Raw genomic sequence first — 13,348 nt, 5'->3', positions numbered from 1 at the left:
GCTCATCTGCAAGATTATAGAGCAGACTTCTATTTGAATTTCTGTTTTTTATAAAAGAATCATTAGGATCCCTGGGTGGCTTAGGGGTTTAGCGCCTGCCTTTTGCCCAGGGCGTGACCTCGGGGTCCTGGGATCGAGTCCCGCGTCGGGCTCCCTGCATGGAGCCTGCTTCTCCCTCTGCCTGAGTCTCTGCCTCTCTGTGTGTCTCTCATGAATAATAAAATCTTTAAAAAATAAAAATAAAAAACAATGAAACCAAAACCCTAATACTATTACTCCTCGATGAGCCTAAAGCCTTCCCCTTTCCTGGAGTGACAGCATTTCGGCGAGTGCGAGGATGGTTACTCTCAGGCCTCTCACTGACGTGGAGCATCTCACTACTGGAAGCCCCGGGTACTGATCCTGTAGACAGGGGGCGTACGTGAAACGTGGGCTCCTGATGTCAACTGTCCAACTTGTCACCAATAAACTGATAACCAGGAAGACTGTATTATCACCATGAGAAAAACAGTCACACCTTGCGGAAGCCACACGTACGTCCGTCATTCACTGATGGTAACGGCAGAGACACGCTCTTGCTGGACTCTGCACCCCCCACCCCCCCACCCCGAGAAGGTTGGGGCCCAGCTTGGCTCCAGCACACCCCATCTCAGGGGATGAGCCTCGTCCTCTCTCGGATCCTCCAAACGGTGTCTCAGCCTCAGGCGCTGGAATGTTCCGGAGCCCAGGGATCCCAGCTGCGGAGGGGAGGAGCCCTGAGAAGCCGGCCCTCGGAGGGCACCCAGCTGAGACCCCTGCTGGGGAGGTGTGGACCCTCCTGGAGAGGAGGGGGTGGCCGCGCAGGAAGGGTCTAGGGTGCCCTGCACCGAGAACCTCGGAGGGTGGCCGCCCCCCTCGTCCTACTGCTGCCCCGCTGCCTTCCCAGTGCCTCGGCGGCTGCAACAGGCCGGGCAGTGGGTCCCCAGGGCGGACCCCAGGCAGCAGCGCTCCCGCCCCCCAAGGGCACTGCAGCCCCTACAGGGAGGGGAGGAGGAGAGACGGGAAGAGGACGCCCGGCCGGGGACCCACAGACCACAGACAACTGCCCCCGGCGGTACCAAGGTCAGAGGGCTCCTTAGAGTCGTCTTCTGTCGCTAACAGGATTAGAAAATAAAAATAAATCCTGAACACACAGAGCCCCCCGCCCGCCTGTGCACAGAGAAGAGAGCGTTTGTTCTGTTTTGCCGGGTCCGACCTTCCACCCACGCCTTCAGCTCAACGGGACGGAAAAGCGGCCTGCGAACTCCTTTCAAGGGGAGGCGGCGGCTCAGGCAGTGCCCAGGGGGTGGTGCCAAGGGGCAGATGAAGCCCGGCAAGCGGCATCCCCGCCGGCCCTCCCAGGCCTCCCGCCTCAAGCAGAGGATCCAGATCTGGATTCCAGGGCACCCTCCCAGCCGGGGGGACGTGGGCAGAGGAAGCCCCGCCCGCCCCCGCTGCCGGCAGAGAGACCGTCGTCTGCCGGACGGTCCGACCCGGGTCACTCGGCTTAACGCCCCTCGCCCCGCGCACAGCTGCACCGCGCGGCGCTTGGGGGGAGCTGCAGCCGCCCCCTTCCCATCTCCGCGGCCCCCTCTCACCGTCCCCACGTGGGGCCCAGCCTCCTGGGGGGTGACCGGCACCCCAGTCCCAGGTCCGCGCAGGGCCCACCACACTGCCTTGCTCTGCCATTCACCCTGGGTTTTTTTATTTTTTTATTTTTTTTAAAGATTTTAATTTATTTATCCATGAGAGGCAGAGACACAGGCAGAGGGAGGAGCAGGCTCCACGCAGGGAGCCCGACATGGGACTCGATCCCAGGACCCCGGGGTCACGCCCTGGGCCTAAGGCAGGCGCTCAACCGCTGAGCCCCCCTGGGCGTCCCCATTCTGGGTTTTCTTCATTAAATATAACCGCACATTAAAACCCACCGAGGAGTAACATTAGTTAGAAACGCAAAGCACTACATTTATGAAAATGCATGCGCGTAGCGAGCTATAAAAGGAATCCTAAGAGCCAGATAGACTGGAATCTTTCCCAAGAACCTTCGACTGTTCTCAAACTGCTGACTGTCTTGCTTTACTTAAATCGAGACTTAGTAAAATACTTTTCCTTTTTGTTTTTTGTTTTTTTTTTAAAATCAATTTCTTGGTTGTAAACCAAGTGTTCAAAGTAAAAAGGCCGAAAAATTTTATAAACCCATAAAGAAAAAAATAGCATTCTCATGGGACGCCCTCGGTCTCGCACACGCATGTGCACGCGCGAGGCCGGAACCGGGGTAGGTCCGCCCAGACAGCGGACGGGAAGGCCCTCGCCACACGCCGCGGTTGGTGCCGTGCTCCGGGGCGCTGACGACCGCAGGGAAGGCAGCCAGCGTCTCGGGCGCTAGGTGTGCTCAGAGCTCTCCCGTAGTTTCTCCAGCTTTCACGGCCACCCCAACGATACAGCCAATCGGATGGCGAGGTCTCAAGGAAGTCAAGGATGGAAAAAAATCGCCGAGTCCAGATTTTATTTTTTTTTATTTTTTATTTTTTTTTATGTATACTTGTTTTTATTCATAATCTGTAATGTCTGGGGATACCAAAAGTAATTCTAGTGATGGCCGAATTTAACAGAAATTTTTTAACCTCATCTTAAAACTTCCACTGATCCTTCTGGTTCAATGGCAATCTTCAATGTTAATAGGAACATAAAAACAAACATGCACACAATTGCACAGTTTTCATAAAGGTCTATTTCATTATTGGTGGGTAGCGCATTTAACAGTTAAATACATTTAAATAATGTATAGGTAGGTGACTGCACGACTGCAGTATTGGTAACTAGATAGATAACCAATTTAACTAGAAACCAGCTAACAAGTAACTGTCTAAATATTTAAAATACAGCTCTTGTTCAGATCATCCTTTGTTTTGATCACCTTCTTGGGGGAGGGAGGAGGGGAAGCCTGCTGGTCACACTGGAAATATATTAAGGCCAAATCTTCTGATAACCATTCCCAGAGGTTTCTTTCAGCTGGATTAAGCCTCCAACTCCAGGGCAAGCCCAAGTTTGTGGCCTCCAGCATTAATGCTCTTCCCATCTACCAGGGCAGACAGTGTAAGCTTGACACCAGGCCTCAGAGTCTGAGTGTAGCCCACTCCAATTAAACTAGAGTTGTTGACTTTTGCAGAAATGGAAGCAGTGGGATCCAACTGATATTTGGCTGCAATGCCAAAGCGAGTGCAGTTGGTACCTGATGTCCAAGCAAGGTTTACTGAAGTGTCAAGATCTTCACATACTTTCTGATAAATTGATCCTCCAAATTCTGTCCCGTCATTGACATTAGTGTGTAGTTGGAAGTCCCCAGTCCTGTAGCCCACTGCAAAGTTATTTCTTGTCAGCTTTGACTTGGCACTATCAAAAGTCATCTGGTAGCCAGCAAGCCAGCCCTCATAACCAAAGACGGCTGAACCATGGATTGCAGGTCCAGCAAAATCAAAGTCAACATCACAACCAAGGTTTATACACTCCCTCTTGTAAGAAGACTTGATTTTACCACTTTTCTTTCCCGTGTTTGGTGAAAAGGTGGTATCAAATGTCAGTTTCAAACCTTGACAGATCTGGTCTTCAATTGCGATTTCTGTTCCCAGAGTGTTATCGGTGTTCCACTTTTCTGTGAAAGTCAGACCATACTCACACCATTTATATTTGGTCTCCAAGGTTCCAGTAACTTTACCAGTGTCTGTATTAGATGAACCAGACGTTGAGAATTCCACACCACTGCATGACTTTGTTTTCACATCCAGTTTCACCAGCCCAAAACCAAATCCTTTGTTGAAAATATCTCTGGCAGCTTTGCCAAGGTCAGCATAGGATGGAGGAACACACATTGGCCGCGCGCAGTTCTGCCCGTAGGTCGCCATGGCGAGGCCACAGGAAGGGGTGATCTGGTGGTCTCCGGAGAGGGGCCGCTACCGCCGCTCCGCTCGCAGCTCGGGCTGCGGGGCTCGCTCAGGGTCGGGCTGCAGCTACCCCGGCTGGAGGGCGAAGTGAAGGAGCCGAGTCCAGATTTTAAATCACCGTAGTCCGTCTGCCCCTAAAGGTCACGCTCCCTGCGCTACGGCAGAGCCATTCCCTTTTCTCCGCGGATCTCCATCCCCCGCCAGGAGCTCAGGGTTTAAGAGGAGGGCCTGCGCCCGGGGCTCCCACGCAAGCAGAGGCGCCGGCCAGCCGAGCCGAGGGGCGCAAGCTGCAATGCTGAGCCCGGGGCTGGGCTGCGTGGGGGGGCGTGAGCCTGCCAGGGCTCTGTGTCCGGCACCGACGGTCCCGGGGGCTGGAGTCTGAGGTCCGGGGCAGGTGCGGTCGGTCGTCCTGGGGGCTGGAAGGAGCGGCCGCTGCATGTCTCCCGCCTCCTGCCTCGCTTCTGGTCGTGTGCCGACGCTCCCCGGCATCCCTCATGGGGCTCGATCCCGGGTCTCCAGGACCAGGCCCTGGGCCGAAGGCGGCGCTAAACCGCGAGCCACTGGGGCTGCCCTAAATTCCCCCTCTTATAAAGACAGCAGTTATCCTGGATTAGGGCCCAGCCTCATGACCTCGCCTGTGTCTGTAATGACTTAATTCCCAGGTACTGGCGTCAGGACTTCAACATACGAATTTGTAGTGAATGAGTGAATCGGGGAGAGAAGGGGTGGGGCGGGGCAGGGGGGAGAGGATGCCGGGGAAGCAGAGGGGAGGGGAAAGGGAGGACGAGATGGGGACAGGGGGAGGCCAAGCAGGGCTGCTTTTGGGGGCCCCGGGTGCTCCTGGGTGGGACAGCTCTCCAGGAGCAGGTGTGGCGGCGCGTCCGGCACCGTGAACACCTGTAGGGAAGGGACGGGCTGGCGGGACCAGCTCTGGACACCACCGTGCCGTCGCCGTCCCACCCGCCCACCACCGCCGGTGCCTTCGCACAACAGAAGCCTGCCGCCCCCAGGCCGCGAGGGCTGTCTGCCGGGCCTCTGGTAGATGCTGTCCCCACCGAGCCCTGGCGCCGTGTGACCTGCTAGAATTTTTGGAAATATAAACTCAGCTCCAAGACTTAAAATAGAGGTAAGCTGTCCTTTTTGCATGCTTCCTGGGGGCGGGGAGGGGGCGAAATATGTAAATATAAGACATCACTTGCTTGCTGAATGGCGGAAGCTTGCTTCAAATAGCGCACGCACGCCATGTGTGCAGAACGTACGTTAAGATGGGCTGCAAAAAAGAAAAAAATTAAAAAAAAAAAAAAGATGGGCTGCAAATGCCTTAGGAACTCATTTCTTCTGCAGTTGCCTTGGCATTACTGTCGCCGCATAAACAAATCTGCTGTTATGCCAATGACGTGGGTGCTGATATCAATCACTCAACTGGCACGCCACGTCCGCTCCAGAGAGCTAAGGGTGGTTGGTTATCGTTATTCTTAAAGCCAAGAAGACAAAAAAATAAAGAAATAAATAAAAAATAGATAAATAAAAATAAAAAACCAACAAGATAAAAAAAATTAAAAATAAATAAATAAATAAGAAATTAAACAAAAACAAACAAACAAAAAACCCACAAGACCACTCTTGACCTGGAAGACACTCCCAGGTGACAGAGACGTTGGCGAGGGGCAGGCCTGCCCGGCAGCCACAGGACCAAAGGGCAGAAAGCGGAGGAAGCCAGGAGAAACGGAAAGAGACGTGCCCTGAGGGTCAGACCGGGCAAGAGGGCGCGCCTGCCGCTGCTGGACACCGAGCCTACGATGAAGGCGTGACCGAGCTGGCCCCGAAACACAGAGAAGACTGCTCAAGGTGGAGGTGGGTGAAGAGAAGCCCCCGGGTGACAGCACGAGCAGAGGTGAGAAGGTGAGAGCCCGGCACAGCCCCAGGGGACCATGAGCATCCCGTTTGGCTGGAGCCACTGAGCCACTTACACAGGCCCCGGGGATCAAAATTCAGAAACACACACACACACACACACACACAAATTCAGAGCACAGCCCCCAACCCACGTCACCAGGACGGCGCTCTGCCGCAGGAGCATCTCTGCATTCTGCTCCACCTTCCGCCCCGCACGAGCTCTGCCCCTTCCGAACGCTCCCCAGGAAAGCTGCGGGTGCCGACCCCCTGGTCTGTGCTCCACCCGGGGCCCCGCAGACGGCTGCCCCACCTCGCTCCCCCAAGACCAAGGGCCCGGGTCCTGGTGCCTGCCCGGGGAGCTGGGAGAAGGTGCCAGAGCCCAGTCTAGGGAGAGACCGAGGTCTGGCCTCCGCGCAGTCATTCGCTCGGGCAGGCGGAGGCTGGCTCTTGCCAGACAACGTGCCTGGGACACGGGGCGGGAAGGCAGCCTCTGGCTGGCGCTGCCGGTTCCAGAGTCACCGTCGCCCTGCACCGGGACGTCCTGCGCCACTTCCCGGGTATCAGGCACAGACCAGTGCCAGCCGCTTCTTGTCCAGCAACGTAAACCTCGGGCCCCAATGGACGGTGTCGACCCTTCAGGCTCCTGGAGGCCCTAGAAGCACCTACGGGGTGGGTGCTTGTCTGTCCCATCTAGGAGTCACTCAAGGCCCAGCCTAGAACCTGCGCCTCCAGCCCCTCCAACATGCTGTAAGCACCTGGTCCCAACATTCAACCCCTTCTGCTTGAAACACCTGGAGTCGTTTCTGGTTTTGTCCCTAGTCGACAAACCAACTGCCGGGCAGCGGGCGTCCTGGGAACTTCCTGGGGCAGGCCCTGGCTGCGTCTCCTGCAGGGCAGCCCGGGGCTGGGCCCGACTCGACAAGGCCCCAAGCGTCCGAGTGTGCGCCCGAGCAGCCGCGGGCTGGACGGGAGGCAGGCGGCCCAGAAGCCCCCCACCCTCGACGGCAAGAGGCCCCGGGTCTTGGCACGGAGTTCGGCGGCCCACCTCCCTCACCCAGCGCCCGGCGGGTCCGGCCGCGACGGGGGGACCAGGGGAGGCGATGCCACCGGGTCCCCCCGAAGGTGGACGGGGCCCGGGCCCGACTCGGAATCAATCCAGGACTAGATAGACTCAGGGCTGGGGAGTCGGAACCCGCAGCCCGGGAAGAGCACGGGGTCCCTGGGGACGCGTGCCTCGGAGGAGAGCCCAGGAAGGGGTCTGGGGGCCCTGAGGGCGCCGCGTCCACACGGGGCACGTCACGGTCCCACCGCGAGCCCTGCTCTGGTCTGAGGGTGAAGCCACGACGTCTACACACGACGCGGACACGAGGCGACGCTACTACCCAAGTGACGCACCCCGACCCAAGCAGACCTGGAAACAGCTGCGCGGCCGGGGACGCGGGGGACGCCACCGAGCCACCCCCTGGCCGACGAGGCCCCAAGTGAGGACCTGCGCCCTGCGCCGAGGGGAGCCCCAGGCCCCGGGACCCACACATTCCAGAACCGTCGGCGGGATGTTCCCGAAGGGAGGGGAGGCCGCGAGGGCCAGGGGAGCGTGCTGCGTCCCCTGAGCGCCTCTTTGTTCCACGGGCGCAAGGATCGCAGACGTTTGTGCCTCCCCCGTTTTCCTAGCTGCCCTGTTCTCCTCTCAAAGGCCCTGAGACCACAGGAAGGCTTCCAGGAACAGCAGCTGGGAGACCTGCTCCGGCCGCTGGAACAACAAGGCTGAGGGTCCTGGCCGAGGAGGGAAGGCTGGGAGGGGGCCGGGCCTGTCCCCACGCGCCCCGGGACTCGGGACACAGGCTTCCTGCGGGGGGCCCGGGGCCCGGGCACATTCCTCTGGGATCAGATTCCAGTCCAAGCTCACACGGTCTCTCCGAACACGAGGAGCTTACGTTTCTACCCCGACTTCCGTCTAGGGCCGACGCCGAGTCCGCAGGGACCATCTGTTCAAAGGCCACCGCCTCCCACCCTGACCCCGTGGCTGCCCCCTTGTCCCCGTGGGCCTTCCCTCCGAGGGCCACCGCTGCCCCTGGGGCTCAGATGCCCCCACGGGGGCCACAGCGAGGGCAGGCCTGGTAGGGAGCCCGACACTGTGTGCGGGATCCTAGCCCCATCACTTCCTGGCTCGGGGGCTGGCCTCGAGTGGGCTCACCAATCTGTGCCTCAGTGTTCTCATCTAGGAAATGGGGGGAGGGGGGCACTAATAATGACTTTATGGAAGCGTGATGACGGCTAAATGGCATTCCCCGGAGTCCTCAGCACAGTGCCTGGCGCGGGGTGCACCCCAGCAGCAGGGCCCATAGAAGCCACTGGTTCCGTCAGCATCACTATTGCCCCTTGAGCGTCCTCCCAGAGTCCAGAGCCACGAACAGCACTTGGTAATTGCGAAAGCCAAGGCAAGAACCTGCTTCCATCACTCTGGTTCCATCCAGGATTTCCCTACGGCTCAGTGACTGAGCACCTGCTATGGGGGGGCCTGGGCAGCCCTGAAGGGGGAGCAGAAGGCAGCCGAAGCCGCAGGCCAGCACAGCTCCTCATGCCGTGTCCCTTCTCCAGCCCATTTTCCAGAGTCAGGGTCCCAGGACTTGCTTCCCAGGAGCCCCAGCCCCGGGGCCCAGGCAGTGCTCCCCTGGTATGTTGCAGGGGGTGGCCACGGCTGCAGCCGCCCGGCCGCCGCGTCCTCCCCTGTGGCCTGCACACCCGGCTGCCAAGGCGCCCTCAGCCCAGCCAGCACCTGTCCTTGGCGACACCCAGGGTCTGAGGCTACCAAGCCCACACACGTCTGTCTTTCCACCCGAGGGCACGGGCGACCCTCCACGGAGGCTGGCTTGGGCCCTGTGTGCATCTCCCTAAGCCTCTGGGCAGAAACGTGGCCAAGCACTAGCCCCAGCTAGAAATTAAAAAAAAAAAAAAAAAAAAGGTTAGGAGACAGGAGGCCCCGTCTAGTGCAGGGAGGAGGCACAGAACGCCTGGGTTGACCCCTGCTTGCCACGCCTCTGCTCCTTGACCTGCTCTGGGCCCCTCCACCCCCATCCCCCCGATCCCGCAGAGCCCAGCTGCTCCGGGCATTCGCTCCTCGGCCCGGGAAGGCTCCTCGGCTGCACGGCCCCAGCTGACCTTCCATCTCATCTCACCTGCGCTTCCCTGTAAGACACCCGTAGGCCGCACTGGAACGCCCTCTGCCCCTTTACCCTACTCTGTACTTCCTAACCAGCGGGGTTTCAGCAATGAGACACACTGGTCCTGCCCCGGAGAACGGCACCCCGAACGAGGAAGGCTGAAGGTTCTGCAGCAGAAATACGGGAGGCGGCAGCGGGCAGCCTGGGCTTCATCCTCGCCCCGCTGTCGGCTGGCCCCGGGGTCTCGGGCCAGGGCCGCCCCCCTCCCGCCTTCATGCCCTCGTCTATAGCGTCAGTGCTGGACCCGGCCATCTCTGCAAGCACCTCTAGCACGGACTCCAGGAGAAACCCAACCTCCAGGGCCTCAGCAGTCATCCCCCCACTCTCCGCAGATGGGAGGCGGACCCCACCCCCCGCCCCTCCGCCTTCTCTCCAGGCTCCAGGGAGAGGCGGACGAACCGGCTCAGTATCTGGCCAGAAAGGCGCCTCCACGGGAGCACCCCCGGAGCCAGGCCCCGCAGAGCCTACGACGGGGTGGGAAGGCCTGGCTCCAGGCTTGCTTCCAGCTGGAGTCTGCGGGACGCCGGGGAGAGGGATGTGAAGAGGGCACGGCCAGCCCTGATCACAGGTCGGGGGGGCAGCGGACAGCAGCGCGGAGGGGGCTCGCTCTTTCATTTCGACCCTCTTGATGGCACGCAACAAACCCACCTCACGGCCCAGGGGTGTGGCGGCCGGGACAGACGTGCTGCCCCCGGCATCACAGAGCCACCGAGGGAAGCGAACGCCTGCATCCAACGTGTGGTGCCCGGGATGGGCCACAGCACCCCCAGGAAGACGCCCTGGGACGGGCGGGGAAGGCCACGGGGCTGGAAGCCAGGGAGCCCGGGTACTGGCCTGGCTCTGCCTCGAACCAGCTGGGCGACCTTGAAGGAGTCCCTTCGCTCTGGTCTCATTTTCCTACGCTGAAAAATGCTGGAGTTGGAGGAGATGATTTCTATGTTCCCAGGCAGCTGCGACGTTCTATAATTCCACTAAATGGGGATGAGAATCGGATCTAATCAGCTAGAACTAATTCGACCAATATTTTTAGGTACCTCTAACTTGCAAAAAAAAAAAAAAAAAAAAAAGCCTCTATTTTTTTTTTTTTTTTTTCCTGAATGGCTGGGGATGCTGCAAGAGCGACCTCGGAGAGCCAGAGCCGCGGGCTGGGGCACCCACCACCTGCGAGCCGATGCCATCAGAGCGTGATGAACCTGTACCAACCGTCCCTCCTCCAATGGGTGAGGCTTGGGGATGCAGGGCCAGCACTGGGGGCACTGACGTCTGTAGCATGGCCGAGGACCCCCCCCCTGGAATATCTCAGGGGGCCCAGGACGAGTGAGCCCCAGGAGCTGGAAGGCCGGGGTCTGAAGAAGCTCGTCGCTTGAGTTATTAATGGGCCTCTGAGTCCTGCTCAAGTGTCCCGTGACAGATGGTTTTGCGAGCTGGTCGTTCTGAGGCCAGTGACGAGTGATTGTGGATTCCGAGGCAGTGGCACCACCGGTCGGTGTCTGGAAATGTCTCCGGAACCCACGGCAGGAAATTCGGTCAGCCGTCTCCCTGGACGCTGGCGGGATGATCGCAGGGGGAAGGAGGGCCGGGAGCTGCAGGGTCGGGGCCACTGCCCCACACGGGCTTCCGTCCCCAGCCCAGAGCATCACCACCGCCCTGCTCAGGCGGTGCCAGGGCGGAAGGGAACGCAGGGCACTCCGGCCCACCTGGCTGCCCTGGGGCCTCAGAGCCTCGGGAAAGCAGGTGCCACGTGAAGCGAGTGATCCAGGTTCAAGAGAGCCAGGCCGGACGGCGTCCTCGCGGACTTCTGAGGGCCTTTAATGTGCTCCGGGAATCTAGAAGAGGACGGTGAAGCTCATATATTCATATGGAGAATTCACTTTCCCAAACCCACTCCATCACGAAGCCCTTTGCTCCAGTACACGTCCTGGGATCGGTATTCCCCAGAACTGACCCTAAGAAATGCGGCCCTAGACCACGGCCCTCGATCTGCAGACGAAGAGACGGCGGGCTGGAGTGGCCCCAGGGTGAGCCGGAGCTCAGGAGAGTGCCTCATGCTGGCTGCGCACATTGCAGGTGCTTTAGGGCAAACTCCAAGGCTTTCTCCAGGATCCGACCGGATGGCTGGGGACGGACATGCTTCTGGGAAACCAGTGGGTCGGGAATCCAGGCCCTGGGACCCACCTGCAGGGAGACGGTCAGCATTTACCGCAGGCGCGAGCCCCGACACCCTCCAGCTTGGCCCTGCACGTCATGTTTAATGCCGCTCTGTCCCCCCTGCTGCGCCGTGAACTCCGCGCAGCAGGGGCCGCATCTTTTGTTCGCGAATGCATCCCCAGCCCCTGGCGCGGGGCCTGGCAAACCGCGCTTGGCAACTCGCTGCCAACTGATAGACTAATGGACGTGCGCCTCAGTATGTACCTCCGAGGATCCAAGCCACCGTCAGAACGAGCCCTCTCGTTTCCAGATGCAGGAGCCCCATGGAGAAGTAGACGGAACCATTCGTCAGCACCGCGGGGAGGCCCCTCCTGCTGGGCATGAGGACAGCCAGGCTCCGGCCCCGGCTCGCCCTGGAGCCAACTCGAGTGTGGGAGGCGCTGGCTCCAGAAGGGCTGCAGTGGGAGCCAGCACGGGAACCACGTTTTCTGGACGTAAGCCACATCTGCATTTCCTATCAATGATGCAGGGCGAGCGGGCAGCCACGCGTTGTCCGGAGTACGCAGCAGCAGACAGGGGCAGCAGGAACAGATGGCATCCCAGCTTCCTTTAGGCCAGCCCCGGATCCATGCCCGTCTTACAGTTTGCTAAGTAGTTACTCATGGGGCCTGGGGCGGTCCCTGCCTGCAGGAAGCTAAGAGCCTGGAATGAGAGAAAAGATGGGTGTAGACGTGACCACGCAGCAAGGAAGACACTGGTACCAGAGCCACACAAATAAACTCTTCCCCAAGAACAGGACGAGCAGCAGGACTTTTTTTTCGTTTGTTTGTTTTTTTAAAGATTTGATTGATTTATTCATGAGAGTCGCAGAGAGAGGCAGAGACACAGGCAGAGGGAGAAGCAGGCTCCGTGCAGGGAGCCCGACGTGGGACTGGATCCTGTGACCCAGGGTCATGCCCTGAGCCCAAGGCAGACGCTCAAGCCCTGAGCCACCCGGGCGCCCCAGATGGCACGGTGCTGATGGAAAGTTGCAGTGCTATGGAGTCTGGGTCCTGAAAAATGATGCTTTTCGCTTCATCGGTCACGACTCTGACCAGAACAGTCCCACAAAGGTGAGGGATGAGGGGAAGGGGGAGAAAGTTGGGGCCTGGGCTCCCTTCCTTCCCGTCAACATCCCCCCGGGGCTCAGGACGGAGGCAGGAGGCAGCCTGCGGACAGGAGGGTCCTCAGCAGGACGGTCCACACAAGGGGTGCATGGAGCGCTCCGCGGGCCGGGCCGGGGGCGGGGAGCGGGGAGCGGGCACGAGCCCCGGGCAGGATTCCGGGGCATCCGATCCCCGGCAGTACCAGATGGCCCCAGGCCTGCCTCATGCAATTCATTCCAACAAACTGAAGGAACGACATTACTTTGCAACTGAAATCTGGGGTGAAACGGGCTGAGGTGCCCACAGTCCGAATCCGTGGCCAGGGGCGGGAGGGGGCGGACCAAAGGGCTGTGACGATGCCCGTCCGGGGCCGGGGGCTGAGCCCCACGTCGGGAAAGCTCCAGCGGTCACAGCAGCTTCTGTCCGTATGCACGGGTCGGACCACAGAGTCTCTAACTGGAAAACACTGGAAACAGGGCAGCCGTGGGCAAGACAAAGAGCCCAAACCACGCGTTTTCCCCTCGGTCCTGCCCTGACGTGGCGGCACAACCAGGAGCTGCTCGCTCCTGCTCGGGTGGCTGTCCACAGGTGAACACGGAATTATGGGGGCTGCCCTTGGGGCCTGGATACAGCCCTGGGGCCGGGGCTAAGCGAGCACGGCCCGAGGGCGCCCGTGCCCTGAGCGCCTGGATGGGGGCCGGGGAAACAGACGACAGCGCCCGGTGGACACGGGACACTGGGACTTGGTGTTCAAGCCCCGAGCTGGGCCCCCGGCTGACACCAGGAGATGCGCCCTTTCTCGAACAAAGTGCTCCTCTGCAGGCACAGCCCAGCGTGGTCCCCGCAGCCCGGCCACGGCGGCCGTCGGGCTCCCGGTCCCCTGTGCTCCGCTTATGCCCGTATCCTGGCCACGTGCTGTGGGACGCGGGCAGGCGGGCGGGCCGGGGCACAGCGAGACAGGAGATTGGTGCACAGAGTG

The 13,348-nt window shown here is 59.9% G+C and overlaps 2 protein-coding genes across 2 annotated transcripts in view; both read right to left on the bottom strand.

Annotated features, from left to right (window-relative positions):
• The window catches only part of XXYLT1 (xyloside xylosyltransferase 1), a 134,632-nt gene that overhangs the window by 17,869 nt on the left and 103,415 nt on the right, over nucleotides 1-13,348 (bottom strand). The window lies entirely within an intron of this gene.
• Nucleotides 2,732-4,056, bottom strand: LOC119877842 (voltage-dependent anion-selective channel protein 2). Its single transcript, XM_038583232.1, has one exon. The coding sequence runs from the start codon at nucleotides 3,918-3,920 to the stop codon at nucleotides 3,036-3,038; it is 885 nt and encodes a 294-aa protein (XP_038439160.1). The 5' UTR covers nucleotides 3,921-4,056; the 3' UTR covers nucleotides 2,732-3,035.

Source organism: Canis lupus, chromosome 33 (assembly GCF_011100685.1).
Source record: "Canis lupus familiaris isolate Mischka breed German Shepherd chromosome 33, alternate assembly UU_Cfam_GSD_1.0, whole genome shotgun sequence".
Taxonomy (NCBI): Eukaryota; Metazoa; Chordata; class Mammalia; order Carnivora; family Canidae; genus Canis; species Canis lupus.
Note: the sequence above shows the minus strand (reverse complement) of the source record. Positions and strands in the feature narration are given on the sequence as shown.

Coding starts and splice junctions, on each gene's coding strand:
- LOC119877842 (XM_038583232.1), bottom strand. CDS start 3,920: ATGGCGACCTACGGGCAGAACTGCGCGCGGCCAATGTGTGTTCCTCCA.